Source organism: Lissotriton vulgaris, chromosome 5 (genome assembly GCF_964263255.1).
Source record: "Lissotriton vulgaris chromosome 5, aLisVul1.2, whole genome shotgun sequence".
Lineage (NCBI taxonomy): Eukaryota > Metazoa > Chordata > Amphibia > Caudata > Salamandridae > Lissotriton > Lissotriton vulgaris.
In genome coordinates, this window is record NC_141693.1 from 1145106919 (window position 1) to 1145130705 (window position 23787).

Consider the following 23787-nt stretch of genomic DNA (forward strand, 5'->3'; position numbering starts at 1 on the left):
AATGGCGCTTTGTAACTTGTGTGTGTGCTGCTTAATGCAGCACATATAGAAGCTTCAAAACGTCATTTTTTTCAATAATTGTTTATGTGCTGGAAGGGACACCTTTCTGCACACAATCAATGATGTTTTGCAGTTTTTATGTGTGCCACACAACGCAGCACACATGGAAACAGCAAAAACGAGGAGAAATAAAGCTTTTCTCCTGGTTTCCCTAGTTTAAGACCAGGGTTTCTCCTAATTTTGGTGTTGCCTCCTATTTACACCACCCTTGTAAAGGGAGCAGCGTCAACATCAATAGGTGCTGTGGTGGAACGCCGACTGCAACACCCACTGCCCACCCCTTTCCCGCTAAGTATAGCGAGAAAGGAGGCCTTATTTACAAGGCTGCGTTAAGTGGCTTTACGCTGCCTTGTAAATAAGGCGAATCCCCTATTGCCACCACAGTGCCTGAAAAAGTGACGTTGTGGTGGCAATAGGGGCTTGTAAATAGGTCCCTAAGTGTTCCAAGAGAGGAGAAATAATCTAACCCGGGATGACGTCCAAGGATGTTTTTTTTTTAGCCCAGACTGGCACCCCCTGCTCGCTGGCAGTCTGGAGTGTGCTGCAGGAAATCCCTAGGTGCAATTAACCCCTTCATTACATACAAATCAAATGCAGAGAGAATGACATTTTCTATAAACAGTACTTATGGTATAAACACAACGCACGAGAGTGTGGGTACTTAAAAAATACGGAGGCCAGGGAAATATACTTTCCAAGAGACTATCAAATTGCTCTATATGGTAACTCGGATAAAATGGGCACAGATTTAGTGCTAAAATAAAATATACAGCTAGCCTGCGCAGCAGCAGACGTGTGGTAATCACACAAAAGAAGCTTGTGAATGGCAGTGACTCTTGAAAAGGACTTGGAAAGTAGTTCGCACGAAAGCAAACATGTTAGCTGCCTGTCTAAAGTAACGTAAACAAAAAGTAAATTAATCAGTAGTGTGAAAAATGAAATCCAACTAAATTCTTTCTCTGGGACTCTTAGCCCCTCATTGCGGGTTGTGCATAGTAGTACTGCTCTGCCCCACTGCAAGTAATAGTGGGTTTGATTCCAGACCCGTTATAGTCAATACTGTCACACTTGGAGAAATCTTGCGATTCAGAGGATTGAACTGGGAATTACTGGAATACTTGTAACGAGGCCTTACTGTTCATAAAGTACAAAACATATTCATCAGAGAACATAGAGAAATCGGCCTCCACACCGCCTCTCACACTTTCTGTATGTGGGCATTCCAAGACTGGCATTAGACTAGCAAATGATCCTGCCCTGCAGTACTTCAAAGTATTGCTATGCCTGCCATTCTCCTTTGAAGGGAAGCTTGCAAATATGGCTACTTCCCAAGGGACCTTAAACGTTTACAATACATCATTCCCTGCATTAGTAAGGATGTGATAAAAGTGACCAGCCAGAAGTCGACCATACACAATGTGCTGGGTTCAAAACCGTGATGGACCCGGAAAGAGGCGGATTGGCTTGAACAAGACATTTCTTTACACACCTAAGCCTTCCTATGTGTGTGGCAGCAATGCAGAGTCAGTCAAAGTCTGATTGGCCCAAAATATTACGGACTATGTCCCCTCCATAAAACATTTGGGAGACATCAGCCTAGTTGGTACTCACATTATTGTTCTACAGGAATGCCTTCTCCACTTACAGCTTTACAAATCTGATTTTAGATCCTGATGTGTTCTTGAATGGACTATGGCTAATTGGAGGTCACTTTTAGGAAAAGATTTTTGGTAGTTTTGCATCTTTGAGTATGAGAAATGCAAAAAATAAGAAGTTTGATCACAGATATTAGTCCACAAGATATGAGCTATGGCTTGCAATCAAGGGCCGGTCGGCCTTTGGCATGGAGAAGTTGGTCTCTCACCCATGGACCAAAACTTCAGAAGGGTGGTTCTGAATTGCCTACATGACCGCCATGCATGTTGGTGCCCGTGTTTAACACTCCCTCAACCCTCCTCCTTATCTCCCCTTCCCTTCTCCCTCTTATCCCCTGCCCACATCCCTCACCCCTCACCAACAACCTAGAAGCTGTGGAGGCTCCTCCGCTAAGGAAGAGAAGCGTCGCCACACTGCTCAAAAGAAAAACAAATATGTTACTGAAGTATCATTATTCTCATTTTATTTTTCCTATTGGAGTCAGTGGCGGGGCGGGACTGGCCAGAGCAGGGGGAGGAGTGGTTTGCCCTCCCTAAGTGGCATGATTGTTTGGCTGGCCCTCTTGGGCCAGCCAAACAATTTGTGCATTGTAAAAGATGTAGGAGGTGTCTCTAAGCAGCCACAAGCTGTTGAGTGCCTGCAGAAGCAGGAGTGGTGGAAAGTGCTTAATTTGTAAAAAAGAAAAAAAAAATAAGAGCCAGGGCACTCGTCAGGTGGCCACTGCACATTCCAACCATGGCCCCTGCCAGCGTTGCCAATCACAGTACCAACACAACTACTTACAATCACACTCTTACAATTGAAACAATTCAGACTATTCTATGCCTCCAAAGCTATACGAATGGTTTGGGTGGCAGGTATTAGTCTTTCTTAATGTATATTGAGTTAATAAACAACTACTGTTGTGCTCATTTCTAAAGTAGATAGACAGTGTCACCATGTGGCAGACTGTCATAAGTGCCCGTGTTGACAATTAAGTGCCGGTGCTGAGCACCGGAAACCACGGACTCAAATTACGTACTTGCGGTAAGCAAACAGGGCCAGACTGACCATAGTGGGCACCGGGCATTTTTTCGGAAGAGTTAGGGCTATTTTTGACTCACAGGGGGCCGGTTTGGTTACCTTGTAACAAAAGCAGCAGCAGTGCTTGACACTAGCACCACCCCCATCCTCCATTGCAGCCGGTGCTTCTAAGCAGCACCTGCACCCCCAACAATCCCCCTCCCCTCCGGACAGTCGAGCCGAATTGCCAGGGCTGGTTTCTGTTCCTGGTCAGGGAACCTATTCTAAATATATGATGAAGATGTAGAGCCTTCGAACAAGATGATTCTTAGATTTAAATGCAGAAGTTGTGGGGAGGAGATGCCCAAACTTCTCAGAGGCTGGTAGGGAAAGGCTCACTATTACCTCTAGCTTTCCAAGACAAATACAGAAGATGAGTAGGGGTTCAAGTTAACCTTTGGCTTCAGAAGATGGAGAAGTGGAGAAGTGCGGCTCAATGGTTAGAGCGGCAGACCCTGATGCAGAGGTCTAGCCTGGACCTGGGTTCAATTCCCCGACTCGGCGGGTCTTGGGCTCAAAATTCCACGGACCTGATATTTCTTGCCTCGGTGCCTATTCCAATCATGGAGTCCCACTCTGCAACTCTGGGCAATAGCTTGGTTAATCTCCACAACGGCCCCCACAGCGCTAAGGATGCCTGGACACCACCTTAGGGGTGCCCAGGAGTGGACGCCTCACAGGGAAAGCCAGGATGGGTTCCACAGCGGTATTCGTACAAGCGCCTTGAGACCCTTGCGGGTAAGTAGTGGGCTATACAAGTATCAATTTACATTTTTAAATTTACATTTACAGAAGATGTGTTGGCCTCCAAGTGCTTGCTGCATGATTTTGGTCGATGACACAGGTCCACAGCCTATTCCAGAATTTAGTAAATGTGAAGCTTCCTCCACATAACTAGGAAGCACGCGTTGACATCGAGTTTTTAAAACAATTTGCTCAAACCGTTATGCTCTGTGATTTGTAGCCAAGTGTAGTTTACTGTAAAGAACACAGGATCATTGCCTCCCACAGATGCTCACAAATTCTCGGTTCCATTTGTGCTCGAAATGTACTCCCTTTTTTTAGTTTTACAGAAACCTCCATTGCCATAATAAATGGACCTTAAAATTACAATTTCAATTGTATAAACCTGTCAAGAATTTCATTAGTTCAGTCTCATAATAGACTTCATGGCTCTGTTCCCATTTAATGCAAATGGCTATTACCAGTCTCGGGCACAGGGAGTCGATTAGGATTGAATAACTGGCTAATAACCAGCCGGTGTAAGATAGCACAGGGTACGTGTGCATGGCTACTTTTGGGAAGGTGGGGGCTAAAAGGAGAGAGAGAGAAAGAGAGAGAGAGGGGGGGAGAGGGAGAGAGGGAGAGAAGCTGACTCTCAGCGGAAGGGGTATTTTGAAGAACTTTGTTGTAGCTCGAATAAGTCTGTAAGACATTTATGTTATCCAGCACACACTCAGACAAGATACATAAGACAAGTATCCCACCGTGACATTTTGTCAGCGGCGGTTTCTTTTATGGATGGAGTGGAAGAGCGTCACCTCACTTTCCCCTCTCAGCTGCAACATGTTGTCATGTTTATTTCCCTTTTTTTTTTTCAAAATACCTCAACCCCAGCGGTGCAGTTTCGGACGGGCATTGGGCGTAACTAGCCTATCTGATTGGTAGGCTACAAGTTTGAAAGTGCGCATGTCGGGTTGAACAGGTCCAGCACGGAATGCTCACTTCAGTCCCTTGAACCTGCGCTGTGTTATGCAGCTAGGGAGAAGGCAACGCTGCCACTGAGTCTCCATTGGAGAGCTGACTGCTCCTGCTCTAACCAATCCTTGCGTGGCTCTCATGCTGTTTACTACTTTAAACAGCATTGTAGCAACGCAAGGATTGGCTGTGATCACGAGCTTCAGGGACTGTCCTAGTAACCCCACATCCAAAGGCAGTGCATGCGGGGGAGGGCATATTAAATTATTCCATGGCCAATCATTGTGTGGCTTTATTTGAAGCCACACCTGATTGGTCCTATGTTTGTCCGTTGCCCACGAGGACAGACTCTTCCCCTCGCACCATCAGAGGTAGCGTAGGGACAAGTTTAGGCTTTGGTAGAAAAAGAAAATGTGGAGATAGACTCACTAGCATTTAAAACACAGCCTCAGCCACCAGTGTGTGAATCTACTCCCACCTGCGCACAGGTGAGTCCCAGACTTTCCTCCATGTTGTAGGGAACATCCAGTGCATTTGTCTGCTGCGGCACTCAGCTGTAAGGTTTTTTTCTTACTTTGCATTATCATTTGTGCATTATTGTTTTGATGTTTTGTATTTTCTTTTACTGTGAAGCGCTTAGGTGTCCTAATCAGCATAGTGCTCACAGTGCCAGTGCACATTTAAAAATAAGTGAAATCAATATTGCAGTTTAAATAAGTCCATATTTTGGCCAGCCGGCCTTGGTCGGGCATGCATGAGCATAGGACCAGCATTATCACGGACAGGGACCTTCCCACTGGCCTTCAATCCTCATAGTTCAATCTACTTCCGGCATTTACTTTTTATTTAAAAGGTTTACTTTGTGAACATAAAATCAGTGAGCATGAGTCAAAAGTCAGGCAAAAGGCAGCCTTGCTTCTGGACATAGTCAGGCAGATGACAGCCTCCCTTCTGAAGGGCAGATGGGTTCACAGAAGAATTAAGTACAAGTCGGGCCCCTCTTCCGATGAGCAGATGCCAGGGTGAGGTTCGCTCTAAAGACTGATTGGGGAAGGGCAAAATGTAGGTTTGCTCCAGAAGAGCTGGAGGGACAGAGGCAGAGTCGGGTAAAATCCAATCGTCCTCTATCTCTTAGCAAATACATCTCTTGGAGCATCAATGTGTCACGAGTGATCCTTACGAATCCAACACAGCAAGCTTCCATGAGAGACTCCATCACTCTTTTGGAGAAGACGTTTGCACAGGTGGATGTGGAGGCACATACCGAGGGTAAGCGTCTATGTTTAGTGCCTAATGCCAAAAGGTGTTTGTTCCTTTCCGCCCCACCACTTTTACTTGGTGAGCAAAATAACAATGGATTTCACCGAGATCTCTTGACCGGGGTGAGTGAAAGTTTCAGCATTCCTTCCATCATTTTGCTGTGTTTGCTATGTTTGCCTCTAGTGGCCATGGGTATGCCTAGAATTGGGTCCTGTGTCCCCATGCCACCGGATTCAAGTTAGCCTGGATGATGAAGAGTGATACCCCTAAACTGGTCCCAGGATGCTTGTTTTCCGAGACAAGGAGGACCTGGCCTGGAAGTTCGGGCTGGACTGTTTCCATGAGGAGCTGGGTCATGGCTGATTTTCATATGGCTGGGTCCAAACTGGAACGGCGTGGTGAACAAAAAAACAATGGATTTAGGTCCATATCAATGACTGGGGTGAATGTTTGGTAATATTCAGCATTCAATCCATCATCTTTTTGTGTTGCAATGATAACCAAGCTAACCATAATTTCGCTTTTTCTTTTAATTGAAATAATATATGTTCATGCTTTTTACCAACTATGGTGTTCAGACAAATAAAATCAAAGCAAATACAAACTTAGCACAGTTGGTGCACGGACTGATTTGAAAAACAACTTTGTTTTTTGTGTCTGTGGAACACGACAGGCTAATGTTGTCATATTAGTCTTCAGCACCACGGATAGTTCCGAGTGCTGATACCTAAACTTGAAGTAAAAGAAGGAAAACGCGCAGATTGGTAGTTTAAAGCCACAGGAAGCATTGTGACAATACCCCTTCAGTAATCACCTCTAAAATGTTACATTCCAGATTAATGTCTCAAATTTAATAAGCTAAAGTCAAATAGAGCAACATTGAAGTTTGGAAAACAGTAAAGAAAATCTTGGCTCCTACTAGCTTTGATCAAAACATTTTAGCACCCTGGGTTTCTAGGGAATCTTGGATCTTATGATATGTGTGAGGGGTCTCTTTGGGCGTTCAGGGTCAATATGGGATCAATATCGTGCTTTTTACTACTTGAGTCACTGGGGGTATCAGTCAAGTCTACCATTAGGGATGGCTCCCCAGAAGTATAGATAGATATATGTTTTACGCTACTGGCTGCAGTTAACAGCCGGATTGACTATATATTCCATCAGGCGTTTCTCCATGAGGCTGGACCCACTAGAAGCTGGTTTCTGAAGACTGGCGGCAGCTGCCTCGGTTTTCAGATAGCTGGGTTTGTTGGAGTAGGTAGATAAAGAGAGACTGAGAAGGATAGAAAAAGATTTGAACGAAAGAGATAGGAAAGAAAGTGACAAGAAGGGAGAAGGAGTTGGTGTGAATATTTTTGCCAGGGTTGTTTTTGGTTCCCAGTCTAGCCCCGGTTAAAAATCTTAGTATCATTCTCTTCTACGGGAACCCGCCTGTCCCTCTGTCATGTTTAGGTGCTCCATAAGCTCAAGCATCGTTTTAGCTACTGTACAATAGTCTTAAGCTATATGGACTCGACTGACTTAGGTTCCTAAGCAGTGCATCATTGGGGTCGAAGCGGTTAGGACTGGGTCCGACCTCAAACAAGGAATATATAATTCTGGACCATGTGAGCCAGAAGTCAGGAATAATCAATTGATCATGGTGTATATCCTGGATCACAGCACAGTGTAGCTTGCAGCACTCTTCCACAACCAATGTGCAAGGCTGGTGTGTGGACCCCAGCTCAGCATAATAGCAGAGAGCGGATCAAGACTGCAGAAATAATATAACAATTGGTCCTTCTTTAATAAGTTATCAACCATTGACAAAAGTAGTCAATGGTGGAGCACACGTGCCTTCTAAGCAGGCAGAGTCAACACTCCTGGGTCACATCCTCATCTTCACCTATTGCCATCAAGAGGAAATCTGCTAGTGTATTTGGTGAGGGGTCACAGAAGGACTGCTGGATAGGCCTCAGTGGTGTCCTCACTGTCTCCTTTGTTGAGTGGGGGTGGTTTGTGTGCTGTAAGGCAGCACACCTCAGCAACAGGCGTGGTCCCAGAATTTGGGATACACATAACATTCAACCACGTTTGCTCAGGAACTACTTCAGAGCCCACCATGCCTAGTTGGTATGAGTCTTTAATTTGCTCAAGCGAGGCTCCATTTATATGTTCAGTTTCAGCCTAGAAGCCATTACTAATCTGATGAGCTGGACTTGCTTAGTCTTAGCATGTACCATTATTGGTTAGGGCACGTGCCAGGGCAGTCTACCGCTCTGAACTTTTTAGAATGGTTGGGACGGAATGCTATCAGTAAACAATAGCCTAGCCAGGCATTCAGGATTTCTTCACTGGGATGTCTGGATGAATGATTATGGCCATTCTTTTAGAGAAGGGAGAAAAAAAAGAAGCTCCAGGAAAGATGTATGGAGATTGCCACATTATTGTCTTGGCTGCAGTGTCATCTTATTTTGTAATTTTTGGGCCATGTCCTAGACACATTTTAGTGGGCACTCATTTTGGAACAAAATGCTATTTTTTTCTGCCCATTTTGCGCTAGTTTAAGCCTTCATGACAAGCAAACTGACATTGCAGAAAAGGACTCCCCTTCATTTTGTATTGGTAACCTCAGAAAAGATTCTAGGGATAGACCACGATCTAGGAAAGGGGCGATAATAAGACTTAGTCACTCCCCTTTCCTGAAACTCATGGCATTTAGTTGGCTCCAAGAAAAGACAAAGATCGACTTCCTTTGCCCAGTACTGGATTCTGAAATCCTGCCACCTCCTTTAATGCCTGTGGTAGTCTTCACAATTCACAGATCACCTGTCCACCAGGGCAGTCAATGCTGCATGGATGCTTAACAATGTGCTGAGCTCAGCATCCAGCAACATGCTGCCTATGAGCGTGAGGGGCATTTCTTCTTTTTCCTGCATCAGCATAAACTCTGGAAAGCTAATTGAAATAGTCCTTAACACTTGAACAGTTCTCGGCTCGGATGTAATATCTATTGGTCTAGCCAATGCTTGTTTTTCTTTTGCTTTCTGGATAGAGGTGTCTCTTCTATTGGCCACAAGAATCCTTCGGGCGAATTTCGTCTTCGAGTTTGGGCTACCCGTATTGCAAGGAAATGTATACAATGGTAAGGAGTCTTGTGTCGTCAAGACAGACTCATGGGGATGTAAAAAGACAGGGCCCTGAGTCATGTGGATGGATTCTCAAAACGAGATATTACACACGAGTAGAAGCGCTCCGATGCTCCTCGTCAGTCCTTGTCAGTCCGCATAGATGAGGCACATGATACAGTCACATGGTGCGAAAAGAGCAGTGTTTGATGTCTGAGTCTGTGTCTGGCTGTATTAAACATCCAATGCAAGTAGTCTGGAGTTTGCAACTCTGTCTATTGTTCAATTGCCTTAACCCTTTCTATGCTGATGACGGAACCACTCCGTCATCAGCTGCGGTGGCGCTGTGCTGATGACGGAGCGGTTCCGTCATGGCCTTGCCGCCGCGCCAGCGCGGCGCTGATTTCGCGCCTGCGCGGCACGTTCTATTGAGCGGGCGGGGCCATGACGGAACCGCTCCGTCATGAGCACAGCCCAACCGCGGCTGATGACGGAGCAGTTCCGGCATCAGCATGCGGCCGCCCCGCCCACTTAGCGCTGCAGCGGAATAGCCGCTGCAGCAATGTGGTTAAACACAACACAAATAGTGCAGTATTTATAACCTGCACATGAGCCTGCACTGGAGAAGCTTGGCACCAATAGAACATACTTACTGTCTGTATGTATCTGCTTGCCCTATGCATCTGATACAGTATCTGAAGTGGCAAAACATGGGTCTGGCTACTCAAAACAAGTTACAAATATTGTATTGTATTGTATAGTGCTTACTACCCCTGACGAGGTGTCAAATTGCTTTTTTGATGAGTAGTACGCCACTCCGGGACCCATAAAGGATTAGTGGTGAATCAGTATAGTGAAATATGAAAGTAATTTGAGTGGTGGATATTAGTCAGTTATTTGGATTGAGAGTGATAGTGGAGGTGGATAGTGCAGACAGTCAGCATGTATCTGAATACTTACACACATAGGGCAAAGAGTTCAGAAACAGCCTGGGTCTGGCTCCACCAAGCCCATGATGCAAATAGTACAAGGTTTACATTCTGACGTGCTTGAGTGTACTAGGTCCATGATGCAACTTGTGCATTGTTTACTACTTGTGTTTCTGGCTGCACTACGTCCACAATTGATTTGTTTAATTACAAAACAAAAATATGAGGCCAGACCTCTTGGCTTTCTCGGTGCTTGTCCTCAAATGCTGCAGAATTTACAAACCGCAAGCATTGAAGTGCTGTCCTTTTGGGAGCAGAGATATTTATTTATGGCTGTTCTTCGAGCCAAGCAGCCCTGTACTTAACGACTAAATGTAATGCACACAAAAAGCAAAGTTGGCTGCGGTCTTCCTCTATGGAGAGTTCTGAAGGTCAGACAGAGAGAGCTTTGCGGTAAAGAGAGAGGAAAGCAGAGCTGTGCTGCAGTGCTGGGTCTAGACTTCCCCAGCACTTGCACATGACAGATGCAGCACTGAAGAATAGGCACGGAGGGGTGACCTTCGCCCTGGAAGGGGAAGCTAGCAAAGGGGTCTATTCTGTGCAAGGCGACAATATTTCCAGTTTCACAGGAGGGCTTGGGCAATGCCCGGGTGCAAATGGAGAGGTACAAGCATTTTACTTACCACTGTATAAAATAATGGTGAGACCTTACCTGGATTTTAGTATCAATTTCGAAGAGAAATTTCAAAAAAGGATTAATGGCAGAGTACAGGTCTACCAGTACCAATCCATTTTCAGTCATGGATGAACCAGTCAATGATCAAGCAAGAATGGAACCTGTTTGTGGGTTCCTTCATACCAACAAGACAACTTTAGTGATACAGCATTGAAGAAGATTAAGACTCCTGGAAATCCTAGATGTGATGGTGAGGCCAGACGCAGAGGAAGAAAGCACATCTAGCCAAGACTACAGAACAAGTGACCACCCAATCAGGTTTGTTGGGGAGGCAGAGCGAAAGATGGAATACGGAGGGCAGATTCATCAACTATTATACTTATATAGGACGAGGCCACGAGCGACTTAACGCAACACTTACAGACAACATGAGTTAACCAGGGTCATAGAGTCTAAGGGTTTAGGAGCTCTGAAAAAGCATGCCTGCATAACAACTGAGGAAGTTACACAGTACTGAGATGAGAAAAAGTTACGCGTATTAGGAGAATGCCTTTAGTTCAGAGAACATATATGCTTTGGTTGGTCATTGGATGGAAGCTGTAAGAAAGAATACTTGAAATGGAAACAGTGAATAATCTCTGACAAAGATGGAGAGGATATGGCGCAAATGGACAGGAAAAGAATCACTGAAGTTACACGAAGGAAGAAGAGTAAGACCAGCATGAGTATGGAGAATGGAGGAAGCATGTAGGAAGGCAGTCCTTTTGACTAAGAGCGGTTTATCGTTTTCTTAGCGCACCTCTAGCCCTTCTGTGCTTCCTTAGCATCATTTAAATAGGGCAAGAATCCGGAACAACGAGGCCAGAGCCACGAGTTCCAGAAGCCCACAAGCCAAACAACAACTTGCCCGAAAAACGATTTTGCCGTAGCCATGCATGTGCGTGGTTAAGGCAAAGTCAGTCTAGTGTTTGGGATGGGCCGAGAGAGAGGAGTGTCGGAAAGCAAACAGGACAGGTAAGGGAGGTTTGGAGTAGTTTTTAAGGGGTGGGGATTCAGGGTAGTTTTTAGGGGTGGATGGGTTCAGGGTAGATTTTAGGGAGTGGGGGAAGTTTTTAAGGGGTGGGAGGGGTTTGGGGTAGTTTTTAGAGGGTGGCGGTTCGGAGTAGTTTTTAGGGGTGGGGGTTTGAGGCATTTTTTAGGGGGTGGAGGTTCAGGGTAGGTTTTAGGGGTGGGGGTTTGAGGCAGTTTTTAGGGGGTGGAGGTTTGGGGTAGGTTTTAGGGGGCTGGAGAGTTTTGGCGTAGTTTCCAGTGGATGGGGGAGTTCGGGGTAGTTTTTAGGAGGTTGGGGGTGTTGTTAGGGCTCAGGGAGAGAGGGAGGGTTGGTAACCTTCGCCACGGATAGCCGTTTACCATGCATGCCTTTTACCACGAGAATGTTTGGTAAAGCAATTTGTGGTTAAGACACGGTCGTTGTAGAGACCGCATTGTAAAGGTCAACTGAGTCATAGCAAATGTAGATAAATGGGTGGTCTTTAAGAGCTGCGTAGAATTTGGGGTAAAGGTGCCAACAGCAGCCACCTGTAAGGATCAAGGGGTCATGTGAGGCAGAAAAATGAATTTGAAGCTCCATAGAGAGAAAAGGAAATAACTGGCTGTTGTATGCCATATATGTGGTAAAGTACTTCGAATAGTGATAATTAGAATATTCGAAATCACATTGGATTTCTGTGACACGTAGGGTTCACATTGCCCTTTTTCTTGACCACTTCAGAAATATCCCTGGTGTCCAACTCACTCCAAATCAAAACACACTATTACACCACATCTTGCTGGGCGAGTGATTGGGATCTGTGATGAAAGGGGCTGTTTCATGGGTTTGTCTTGTACATTACTATTCTGGATATTATAATGCACTGTATTATTTCAGGGCTGTACTGAACTCATATCTGCATTGCCGGTCAGTACAAGCTAGCCTGCACTGAGGGTTCTGTCCGAATGTCCAAAGGTAGTCACTCATACTTCAAGAGTACTTTAAATCGTAGGTGAGGCACTACTTGGAGTTCTCATTAGAATCTTTGTTTTTCAATGGTGTTGTAAAGCGCGAGTATGTGTTTCGGTCAGAGATGCACTTCAATGTCCCACATTCACACAAAGGCACCCTTTCTCATTCCCTCACATTCCATGGCTCAATCTCTCACACTATCTCAAACTCTCCTACTCTTCTCAAGATATTTTGATGCCTCATTTTAAGTACAATGTGTGCACACTCCCTCCGTTTTTTACACCCACGCATCTCAAACCCTGAGCAATACGTTCATGACTGGCACCCTAGAAGGACATTCTATAGGCAGCCGTCTGAGTGGCCTATGCAAAGAAATAGCCTTTACCGGGAAAAGTGGCAGAGTTCGGCGAAAGTTTCAAAAAAGTATTTCAGAGTGACTTTCTAATGGAAGCCATTATATACACTGTGGGAGGTGGTCCTGTTGCACAGGAACTTGTTCTCAATGCTCATTCTTTTTGAGTACAGATGGCGGACAGCCTTCCATTGATTAATTTAAGATGTCCCTCCTGATGCCTCCACCCAACCAGAAAAGGTATTGTGTGGTATAAACATAAACATCTAATGCAGTGTGGCTAATAACAGTGGATCTTTTCTTCTCACATGGTCACTGAGTCATGTCCCAGAAGCCAGCCATAAGAGTCACTCTGCCCTCCTCCTTGGCAGCACATCCCTCAAGAGAACCAGGCTCAAGGAATCCCTAGTTCCACACAACCCTAGGCCAAAGGCAATCCTCGTGGTCAACCACAACTTCCACAAGTCAGACCTCAGAAAGGGCTGGGAGAAGTCGGGTGGCTTCCACTCTTTGCAGCTAGCTCCACACTTGAGACAATTAAGTTTCTGTTGTTCACTCGCTGCCCATAAAAGAGAAATCCCTTCTGTGCAAACCTGGATTCCTTTGTTTCTAGCTGCCAGGACACGAACCACAGTGCAGCACTGACTCTGCAGTCACCTAGGCGGTTGATGGTGACCACTTACAGAGGTGAGAGTGAGACCGTTTTACATAGCCTCCTCCATCTCACAGCATCATTTGGTCCAGTGGACCATCAAGTCTGCCAAGCCTTCTCCACATTCATGGGCTTTGACAACAAATTCCTACAGTGGTTTATTGCTTACCCGTGCAACAGATATAAAAATGATCAGATGAATTCTCTAATGCCTGAATGTTTCACCCTGGTCTGCCTCATTCTCTAAAGTTACGTCCTGGTTCTGGCCATCTTCAAACTTACATAGAATCGCTTAGCATACTTCTGACAAGTAAGGAAATTATTATCTATCAATAAGCAGACAATACTCAGATCGATTTGAAGGTCTCTTTCAACAAGAATACACACCACCTAAAAAATTACCTTTCTAGGGGATGTCGAAGGAGTAATTGAACCATAGGACAGTGACTACCGAAACGCTGCACTCCAGCGGATGCAGAAGGTGTTCTTGAAGCTTAAGCCCATAAATACAAAGTTTTTTAACTTACCAACAGCAACAGATAATTAAAGTTCAAACAGCTCTAGTGGAACGATTTCCAAATCGAAGCCCACTGAACAAAGGAAACAGATTCTGCAGGCATTTACATTAAATGTCGAAATACTTGGCTATTAAAACCTTACTTTTTCAGATCTCATCCTATTGATAAAAAGGTCCAACAATCAACCATTCTCTCCAGGACAGGGGTGAGGCAGAACCTTGTGCTACGCGCTGCATTGCACGGAGCAATGATCGCCTGGTATTGTATAATATGCACAAGTGCTAATGGTGAAACTGATGTCTTTGTTGAGGGGGAGAAGCACTGTTGGGCAGACCGAGTAACAAAGCAACGATCAAAATGATCCAATCTACCCATCACCGAGGTGACTGATTTGTCAGCGATTCTGCGGCGTGTAAGAAGCAGAAGAGTGAAACTTTTTAATAGACAAATTAGCTGGAACGTGGCAGAGGTGAATAGGAAGGACTCCAGTTTCACTAAAGAATTAACCTGCTCACCAAGGTTCCCCACAGATGTCAAGGAAGTAGGGAGAACATTTGGAGGTCTGCGGGAGGATACATGGCAGCTTCAGCAGAGGTAGTGTTGAGGATGCTAGCATCTATATTTGACAAGTACAGTAAGAGTGCTCAGATTGGCATCCAGGGCTGGCTGCCTGTGATGGAACTGGCTGTTCACGATTACTGATCGGGAGTGAAGGAGGGAAAAGATTTTAATAGTTGCTTCATCTTCTTAGGGTTATATGAAAAGCTGCAGGAAGAGAAGCTGTCACCTTTGGTGATGGTGTAGAGGGGCAGCCTAAAACAGAACCGCAAAGCAAACTAACTGGCAGCGATCATGAGAGGACACAGTCCTAGTCGGGTATGTGGGACTGTCAGCGAGCATGGAGCTGGTCTGTGGTAGGGGCAGAGCCTACTAGGTACCATGTGACTGGGCTAAGGCAGTGGAGGATTCCCAGACACTTTCTGTGGTTTCTCTCCCACAGCATCCTGCTTAGGCCACTTAAGTAATGAGTTAATGCTAACCAGAGCTTAATTTGAAAAAAATAAGTTCCAGGGCCTTCATCAGGAGGACATTGCAGCTTGCAGCAGCCATTGCCCTGGTCAGTGCCACCAATGACAGAACAGCCCAACTTCTAACCATCACACTCCTACAACCATGCCAATTCAGTCGATTCCAAGACATCTGAAACTATAAGAATGGCTTGGGTGGCAGGTACTACTCATTTTTAATGTAAATTAAATGATTACAAGTTGCAAGTCGAAATTAGACAAACAGCACCAACATGAGATGGACTGCAACAAGTGTTGTGTTCACAATTAAGTGCTGCTGGCGAGCACCGGAAACCACCAACTCAATTTGAGCACTGGTGCTAACCTGGAAGAGCTGATAGAAAGGATATAGGATTTGTAGCTATATGAACAAAATTCAAGAGTCTGTGGAACAACTGCCTGCTCTTAAAAAATATTTTTGTTTACATTCTCAAAGGGGGTAGGGTCCTTTGGGGACCACCTCCCTTCCCATTTGGAAATTGCTGCCACTACCTGTTAGTAGTCTGTAAAAAAAAGAATGTTTTGCGGCCATAATTCTGCCTCAAAACATTAATACATACCACTGCGATTCAGTAGTCGGAAGGAACACCCTAAACACGCCCCTTCCAAATACCAAATTGTTAAACCAAATTGTGATTTTGTAGCAAGTTACTGAATCGCAATTTGGCTTTTGTGCTTTGAAAAACGCCGTTTTTTCTGGTCGCCAATGGGACGATTCTGTGATTTGGCCCGTTTTGTGACCACGAGACGTTTTGTACACATGCCCTTAGTTCTTTGTCAATCGAATATTGTCTCACTGGGCTCGGTTGGTGAAAGTGTAAAGCAGCATTTTTCTGCCCTTTCAACACAAAGCACTGACAACCTTTTGCTGTTTGTAGAGGAAATCTAACTACTCCCTGTAAATGGTTTCTTAGAAAACTGACTTGCTGTCCCTTAGGATCAGTTGTATCTATGGAATAAACTTGATTTAACCATGGCTAGTCGTGGCAGACATGGTGGGGTTGGTGGGACAGGGGACTACAAAAGCAATAAAAATAGAGCTCCCGGGGCTATAGTAGGCAGACTGCAAGAAAATTAAGATTTAACTCGGAGGGTGCATTTCAGACACAGAGGTCTTAGGACCTGATTTACAGTTTGGAGGATGGGCTACTCTGTCAGAAACGTGATGGATATCTCTTCTCCCTTATTGCAAGTGCCAAAGGATATAATGCACTTGTAATAAGGCAGATGGGATATCCGTCATTTTTGTGACAGAGTAACCCATCCCCCAAACTCTGAATCAGCCTCTACGTTGTGAGGTTCATGCTGAGATAAACTGGATGGCGCTACAGGATATGTGTGCAGCCGTCAGCAAATCACACTCCGTAAGCGGTGGCTCCTCCACAATGGCAGAGGAGCATTGTCCTACTGGCTCAGAGCCAGCAGCTGGAAAATAAAACTATATCTTACTATTGTTTTATTTTTTAGCTGCTGGCTCTGAGCCAGCATGTGCAGGCAGTGGTGGGGCCAGGACATGGGCGGTGGAGTCGGACTGGTTTGTGCACTTTAAGTGCGCATGTGTGTTTGACCGGCTGTCTTATCTTGGTCAAACACACATGCGCACTTCGGTTTCTCCAATCCGGCTGTATTGAACAGCTGAGTTGGGAAAACAGCAAAGACTCCCTGTCCTGAACGAAGCATCAAACCAGCCGCTCAGGCCAATCCCCACGCTGCTCTCATGCTTGAGAGCAGTGCGGGGATTGGATGGGAGGCGGGATGCTGTCCCAGGGACTCCTTGGATAGGAACTGCAGCAGAGGAGCTCAAGGCGGCCCGCAGCACCAGGTAAGTGGTTTCTTTTTTTAACATTAACCCCCCCAGCATGCTTCCCGCTGACTCTCTCTCTCTCTCTCTCCCTCCAGTATTTGTCTGTGTCCACCGCCACTGAATCCGTAACTTGTGCATCGCCATTGAAATCTGCACACAAACCGTCAAAGCAAGATGGTGTGATGTGCATTTAAGGCGCTTCCGACTTACATTGCGGAATAAATCGGAAGACAGTAAAATTAACTTTTGCTCTTCTTTTCCTTGACTCCGGTTGGCTCATGCGTGATTTCCGCAGCTCTGAGCTCACTCCGTGTGTTTTTTTGTTTTTTTACAGACAGATGTCCCAGGCACGAACAGATAATATATGACATCAGGCCCCTTGGGAGGCAGCTTGTGACAGACAGTTCTGTCATCGGCTCTTCTTCCAGGCCTGGTACCGTTGGCTTCGGGAATATCTCCGAAGAGTGAGATTTCTTGGAAGGGAGGCGGCAGAGTCTCTCTCCAATGGCAGCAGGTCCGGGTCTCCACGGAGGGACAGTAACACAGCCTCTGCTTTATTTTTCTCAATATATTATTTCAGACTATACCCGAGAGCTAGTTCAAACTTCCTACTCTAAAAATAGTAGGAAAAAAATCGTTGAATGTTTGGCCATACCGGATGTATAGTCAAGTGACTGGTAAGCCTCGCCTGAGAAGCGCCTTGAAACCTTGCATTCACAGTGTGGGCACTTTAAAACGCCCCTAATAACAGTAAATAAAAACAGCAAGTTATACTACAGGACATGCCATGATAAGAGTACAAGTGGGCATGAATGAATGAATGAATGAGGAAGCATGTATTGTGTGTCACTTCAAACTAAATCGCCAGTAGGCGCCTAGAAGCCAAAGAAGAGTTGGCGGGGCACACTTTGCCCCTGAGCAGACGTCGGCAGGGAGCATGGAGCAAGCTGGAGTCATGGAACTGTGGACAGCAGAAGGTTTTGGGGACGTGCAGTAGTTTTTAGTAGGCAGACAGGAGGCAACGAACAGGTGCATAGAGGTTTGTTTGAGGGCTGTCACATTTTGGGGATTTTCCATTTGGGGGTAAATTAAAGAGCGCTGAATTACATGTGTGCATAAAGATGTTCACGCTATAGTCATGAGAGTAAATGTAGTTCCACGCAGTTATTATTGTGCAGAAGTGTTACAGTAGATGGTCGTAAAGAGTAACCTTTTGGAAGAATGTAACGTCCAGAATACCTGTCAGGGGCAGCACACCCCTCTCTTTTGTTTTCATAAAAGAGGCTGCCGGTGTTACACTATAGACTAGGGATGAATGCATGTATGGACAGGCAGACAAACCCAAATCCAACCCTTCAACTAGGTCTGTAACTTAGCCCATCGACATAACCATTACACATGTAGAAACACAAATGTGTACAGGACAGGTATACAGGTGGGTGTTCGCATACATACTCCCCTACTTTTATATATTCATATTTACATCTGCATGAATATGTCTGTACAACAGCAATCATACTCAAACATAAAACACACATTCTGACACCTATGAACACATACGCATGTAATTCAGAAATGGGTCTATCCAAGCAGAAACAAGCAGTAAATACAAGTACGGACAAGACATACACAGTACAACCATATGTACATCCAAGCATATTGGCACATATTCCTGTGCACATACAGCAAAATAAAGGGACCTAATGTAGGCCCCAGCAGACCCTGAGGAGCAGGTGCCCCCCAACCCTTCAAGGGCCCCCCATTCCGCCTAAGGCCATTGAGTATAGATGAGATATGGGAGATTCTGGGAGCCCTCATCACTATCTGCACAGAAGGCAACATTGATGCCAACCACATACACCACAACAAACACACATACAAACAGCCTGATTCATCATTCTCCCGTTTTGCGAGCCCCTAATAGCGATTCATAGCGAATCGCTATTAAGGACTCGCAAAATGGGATTCAAGTAGAAATTGCATAAAGAAATGCGATTCCTACATAATCCTTATTTGCGATTAGCAATTAGCTAATCGCAAATAAGATAGCGATTTGAAGGGTGCCAGGGGTGTCCAAAGGACACCCTGTAGCACCCCTCAAATGAAATTTTACACAGGTGTTGCACACACACATGTCCAAAGGACATGTGTGTGTGTAACATGCAACTCAGAAAAATGCATTTAAAAGCATTTTTCTGAGTTTTCGCAATTTACCATGAGGTCTGACCTCGCGGTAAATTGCGGTCAGAAATTGCGAATTCGCAAAACAAAATTGGATGATGAATTGCATTTAAGGAATCTCAAATAGAGATTCCTTAAATGTAATTCCTCGCAAAATTGCGAGATCGCAATTAGCGATTTTTGCATTTGGGATGATGAATCCCAAATGCAAAAATCGCACTCGCAAAGGACCAGATTCTCAGAATCTGGCCCTTTGCGGGCCGATTTCGGCTTCATGAATAAGGCTGTTAGAGAGCAAAAGCAATTGCAATGTTGATATCATGCTAAACTGTCTGACATTCACAGTGTTACTATTGCTTACAGTGTAATATGTCACAAGTACAGCAGAAGAAATTTCTGATGCCAAATCTGATTGTATTGTACCACAATATCATAGCCTAATCACCGCCTGACAATAAGATTGTGTCCTAAATGGCATTTACAAAAACAGTGTTCCATTGGAGTTAATCATAGAAAATCTATATCCAACGTAAAGGATATTTAGATTACAATATTTATGTAAGAGCATATTTTTGTTTTCCAGATTCTGACATGCATCTAACAAGCTCAAGCTGAGACCCCAGAAACCGTGTCCTACCAATTTCTCTGGCTCTTAACGGTTACCCCGGGCTTATGAGGAACCCTACCTGCAGATGTAGTTGGTCTTGCAGGATTCCTGCAAGTTCAAGCAGTTTGGCTTCTCGCTGTCGCCGTAGGAGCAGACAGGGACGATGGTCTGCCTCCTCCGCTCCGTGCAGGCCACGTCCTTGCAGGCGCAGAAGAGCATCCCGTAGCTGTGCTTTGGGGGGACCTTGTCAAAGAACTGCCGCAGGGCCTTGTGGCACTTCCGCCGGTTGCATACTTCGTTGGACGTGCTGCTGGTGCAGGGAGTGATGTAAGCCGACCTGTGCTTCTTGCATGTGTCGTCTAGATTACAGGCTTTTGCAGCATCCAAGCAATTGTTCACCTTAGGCTCTGCAGGAAGACAAAAAGATGAGGAGGTTAAATTGTGATTTCATTGGATTTGTCCATTTGTAGCATTGTTGAATTCACAATTTTACAATTCACGTGATTTTATTGGTATGGTGGTGTACCTCTATGGGATGGCATGATATCTACCATGGAATGGATTTTGGGGTAAATTAAGCAGAACTGGAGAACGGATGTTTTGCTTCTCGCCATTAAGTTCAGAAGGGAACAGAACATAGGGCAGACATTAAAGTAAAAGTGGCTCCATTAGCAAATCAGATAGCTAAAAAAATTGCCCCCCATTTGTAAAGTCATGCAATAAAGGTGTTTTGGGAACACACACATTTGTGTTTTTTGGAACATCAGGGAAATTAGCAATAACAAGCGTTTGCAGTGACATAGGTCTCGCATTTACAAGAGTTTCTTAAGTGCGACACCTATAGTATTACAAATGCTAGTTTGTAAAAACGCCCATGCGGCCCTTTCACTTTAACATTGGCCGCGCCCCTTTCTTTAGCTGAACCATGGCTAATGAAAGGGGCGTGGCCGCCATTAAAGTGAAAGCGCGATCAAGTTGACAAATTATAATTTTTTTGTAAAATCGCCCATGCCGTGCTATCACTTTAATGGCAGCCAAGCCTCTTTCACTAGACTCAGCTCGTTTAAGACAAGGGGCACAGCTGACATTAAAGTCTACGTGCAGCATGGGGCAATTTAAAAAAAAAAAAAAAATTTGAAAAAACACATGCAGCCGTGTTTGGAGCAGAAAGTAAAGCAAAGGCACGCCTGCCACTATCAGCGTGGCGTGCCGTGCTACACATAAAAAATAATAAAGCTTTTGTAAGAGAGCGTGTCCTGCCTGCAAAAGCAGGCATGCGAAAACCATTAAACTAAGTAGTGCTCAGAGGCTGTAATTAAAGCCTAACGAGCAACAACACATGTAAAAGGGTGTGTCCTCATTGAAGGTTACAAATGAAGACAAGGGGGTACTAAGGAGGGACTAACAAGCCTATTTACAAATCAGAAGCCAGCATTTACGACGAACAATGAATCAAGCCAATGACAAGTATGGGCAGAGAATGGGCAGGGCTTAAAGTGCATATTCCAACACAGCATGCCTCACAGAGCAGCGCATGCATTGCCCAGGCTCGACCTAAAAACCGGCTCACAAGACAATAAACAGGCACACAAACAGCTAAAAAGCAAACCCACAATCTATCCTTTCAGACAACCCTTCAAGCACTGCCAGGTTGCCCTCTAAGCCAGTCCAACCCTGCTTGCCTTGAACTAGGCTCATGGTGGATTCATGTATATTTAATCTTCCTATTTACAATGGAACCCCTGACAAGTGGCATATAAATGAGAAATTTGGTTAAGTGGACATTAGCATTTAACGGGGGCCACCAGAATGCATCTGCTGAATGACCTTCAGAAGACCTTGAGTTTTGACGCCCATCGCTCTGTTTCAAACTCAGTCAACAGACTGCTTACCTGGGCTGACTTTTACGACTTCCCAGTTGAGAACCTGGCGCTTCACCGGCTGTCAGCGCCAAGAGAAGCCGCGCTATTAATACTGTGCTCTGGTGACAGGGTGATGCCCTCACATACCAGCCCACAGTTCACAGCACTAATTGGGTCTTGTTAGAGGACCTGTGAATCCATATCCCAGCTCCCAATGTTTCACTGGCCCAGCTGCTCAGCGACAAATAGCCTGTCGCTCTGCGCGGCATGACAGACAGCAGCATGTCATGCCGACATTCAGAGGCAGAGTTTCAGAAGCCTTTGAAGAGCCGGCGAGGTGGCTCGGCGGGTAATGCACCTACTGCTGAGATCTGCCTGGAGCCAGAAAGAATTGCAGTGTCCGCAAAAACCAAAACAAGAAACATCAAAATGCGTTTGCACCGCTAGTGATTTTTAACACAACCCAGTGTCTGACACTGCCCCCGCCATCCTTTATCCCCCATTAACCTCTGACCCCACACCAGACCCAAGTTTACATCTCACTGGCCGATCCTGGCTTCCAGAATGTTAGACATAGAAGACTGCCTTGGAATCATATGTATTGTGTTACACTCGGCAGTAAAATGTTTATTTGGCCTGTGATCTTCTGACCTTATAATTATGTGATCTGTGCAGACTAATTACTGCTGATTACTGAGTAATTGTGCGTTGCTTCTGCCTGCAAGGCAGCATGTTTACTGGGGGACCAGTCTGCCTGTCGTGACACAGACCAGTACCCCAAGTTCTATTAGTGCACGGTAGTGGCGCCTCATCAGTGCTGCATACCAGGACCTCGAGATGGGGAACTTAACGCAGAGAAACATGGCGGTATGAAGTATATCTTCGGAAGTTAGGTTTCATGATGGGATGGTTGTACCAGGAACATTGAATTGATTGTTCGCAACTGAATGATTAGGAAAGCAGACGAAAAAGTGCCAGGGAGGTCATGAACCCCAGGGATGCATATACAAGCCCTATATGGGTTATTTTTCATCCATTCGTTGCAACAAAAACGTTTGCTGATCGCCACACTTAAGATACATAGCCAGCAGCGTACATAAGACGCGGCGTCCTAGCTCGAGCTACTCACCGGCTGCATTACCCCCTCATGGGTCCTCCCCGTCCCAGTCCTAACAACGTGAGGCAGTCCTGCCTCCACCCAGCCAATCACAACGCCAGTATTCAAAAGTTACATAAGCCCCTCCCACCTACCGCCATGCCTGTTTTTTTTCTGCTCCGACGGCGGTCGGAACGCTGGTGCTCCTGGTTCCTGTTTCTTGGTTTCTTCAGGACGGTTCCGTGAGTGTTTCATTTGCAGTTTTATGCTTCTGCGTTATTTTACTGTGTGAATTTCACAGGAGTATTTCATTTGCAGTTTTTTACTTCTGCATTGTTTCCTGTGTGTTTTTCTCTCTGCGCGGCTGCTCCAGTCCCCCGGTCAGCTGCGCTCCTGTTCTGGGGTCAGGGACTCTCCCCGTTCATGTGCTGGGCTGGGGCGGGGAGTTTTCGTGGTGTCCTGGCCCCTGGTCGTTCCGGCGCTGTGGTTCTAGTGCAGCGTCCGGCCCCCACGGTCATGGTCTTTTGACCTGGGGCTGTGGGTGGAGACTACAGGGCTGCCCTTGTAATTTCACCGGTCTCACGTTGTGTGATTTGGTGATTGGAGGCAGTGTTGCTTGGAGGTTGCTGGGCACTTCCTTTGTTGTGTGGTGAGTTCCTGTTTGGTTCGATTGCTCGGGTTCACTCACCATGTGTGAAGGGTCGTCTTCACCTGTGCCTGCCTGGGCTGTTTCCATGCGGCATAGTTTCCAGGTTCTGCAGGTGGATGACATTTTTGCAGCTCCTGGGGCTGCGCTGAATACTGTGAAGGGCTACTGGTGTTCACAAGATCTTCCTGCCTATGCTGTCCAATTACCTGGGTTGATATAGTTTCAATCTGTGCTTTTCCACAGTTGTTGGTATTGGCTGCCCAGTATGCGCTGCCAGGGCCTACTTTGCGTTGTCCTGAGGATGGGTCTTTATTAGGGTGATGCTGGGTTGTGGCCCTAGATCCCTGGATGCTGTGGGGTTTTCCGCACAGTTTGTTTACTCTGTGGTGGTTGACCTTTTCCTTCCATGTTGTCCTGTTGGATATCCTGTCTGATGCATGGCTTGCGGCAGATACGCAGGGTTTTCCTCGTTTTCTGGGATGGTGGTTTCGCCTGGCGGACTTTGTCTCTCACTTTCCTGCATTTCCATGTGTTGCTTCTTCTTTTGGG

The 23787-nt window shown here is 45.6% G+C and overlaps 1 protein-coding gene across 2 annotated transcripts in view; it reads right to left on the reverse strand.

Annotated features, from left to right (window-relative positions):
- GFRA1 (GDNF family receptor alpha 1) overlaps window positions 1-23787 on the reverse strand; it is a 414744-nt gene that overhangs the window by 102399 nt on the left and 288558 nt on the right. For both annotated transcript variants that reach the window (XM_086922901.1, XM_086922903.1), the window contains one exon: window positions 19711-20038. In XM_086922901.1, the coding sequence (XP_086779027.1) occupies window positions 19711-20038 (328 nt within the window). The remainder of the gene's footprint in view (window positions 1-19710; window positions 20039-23787) is intronic.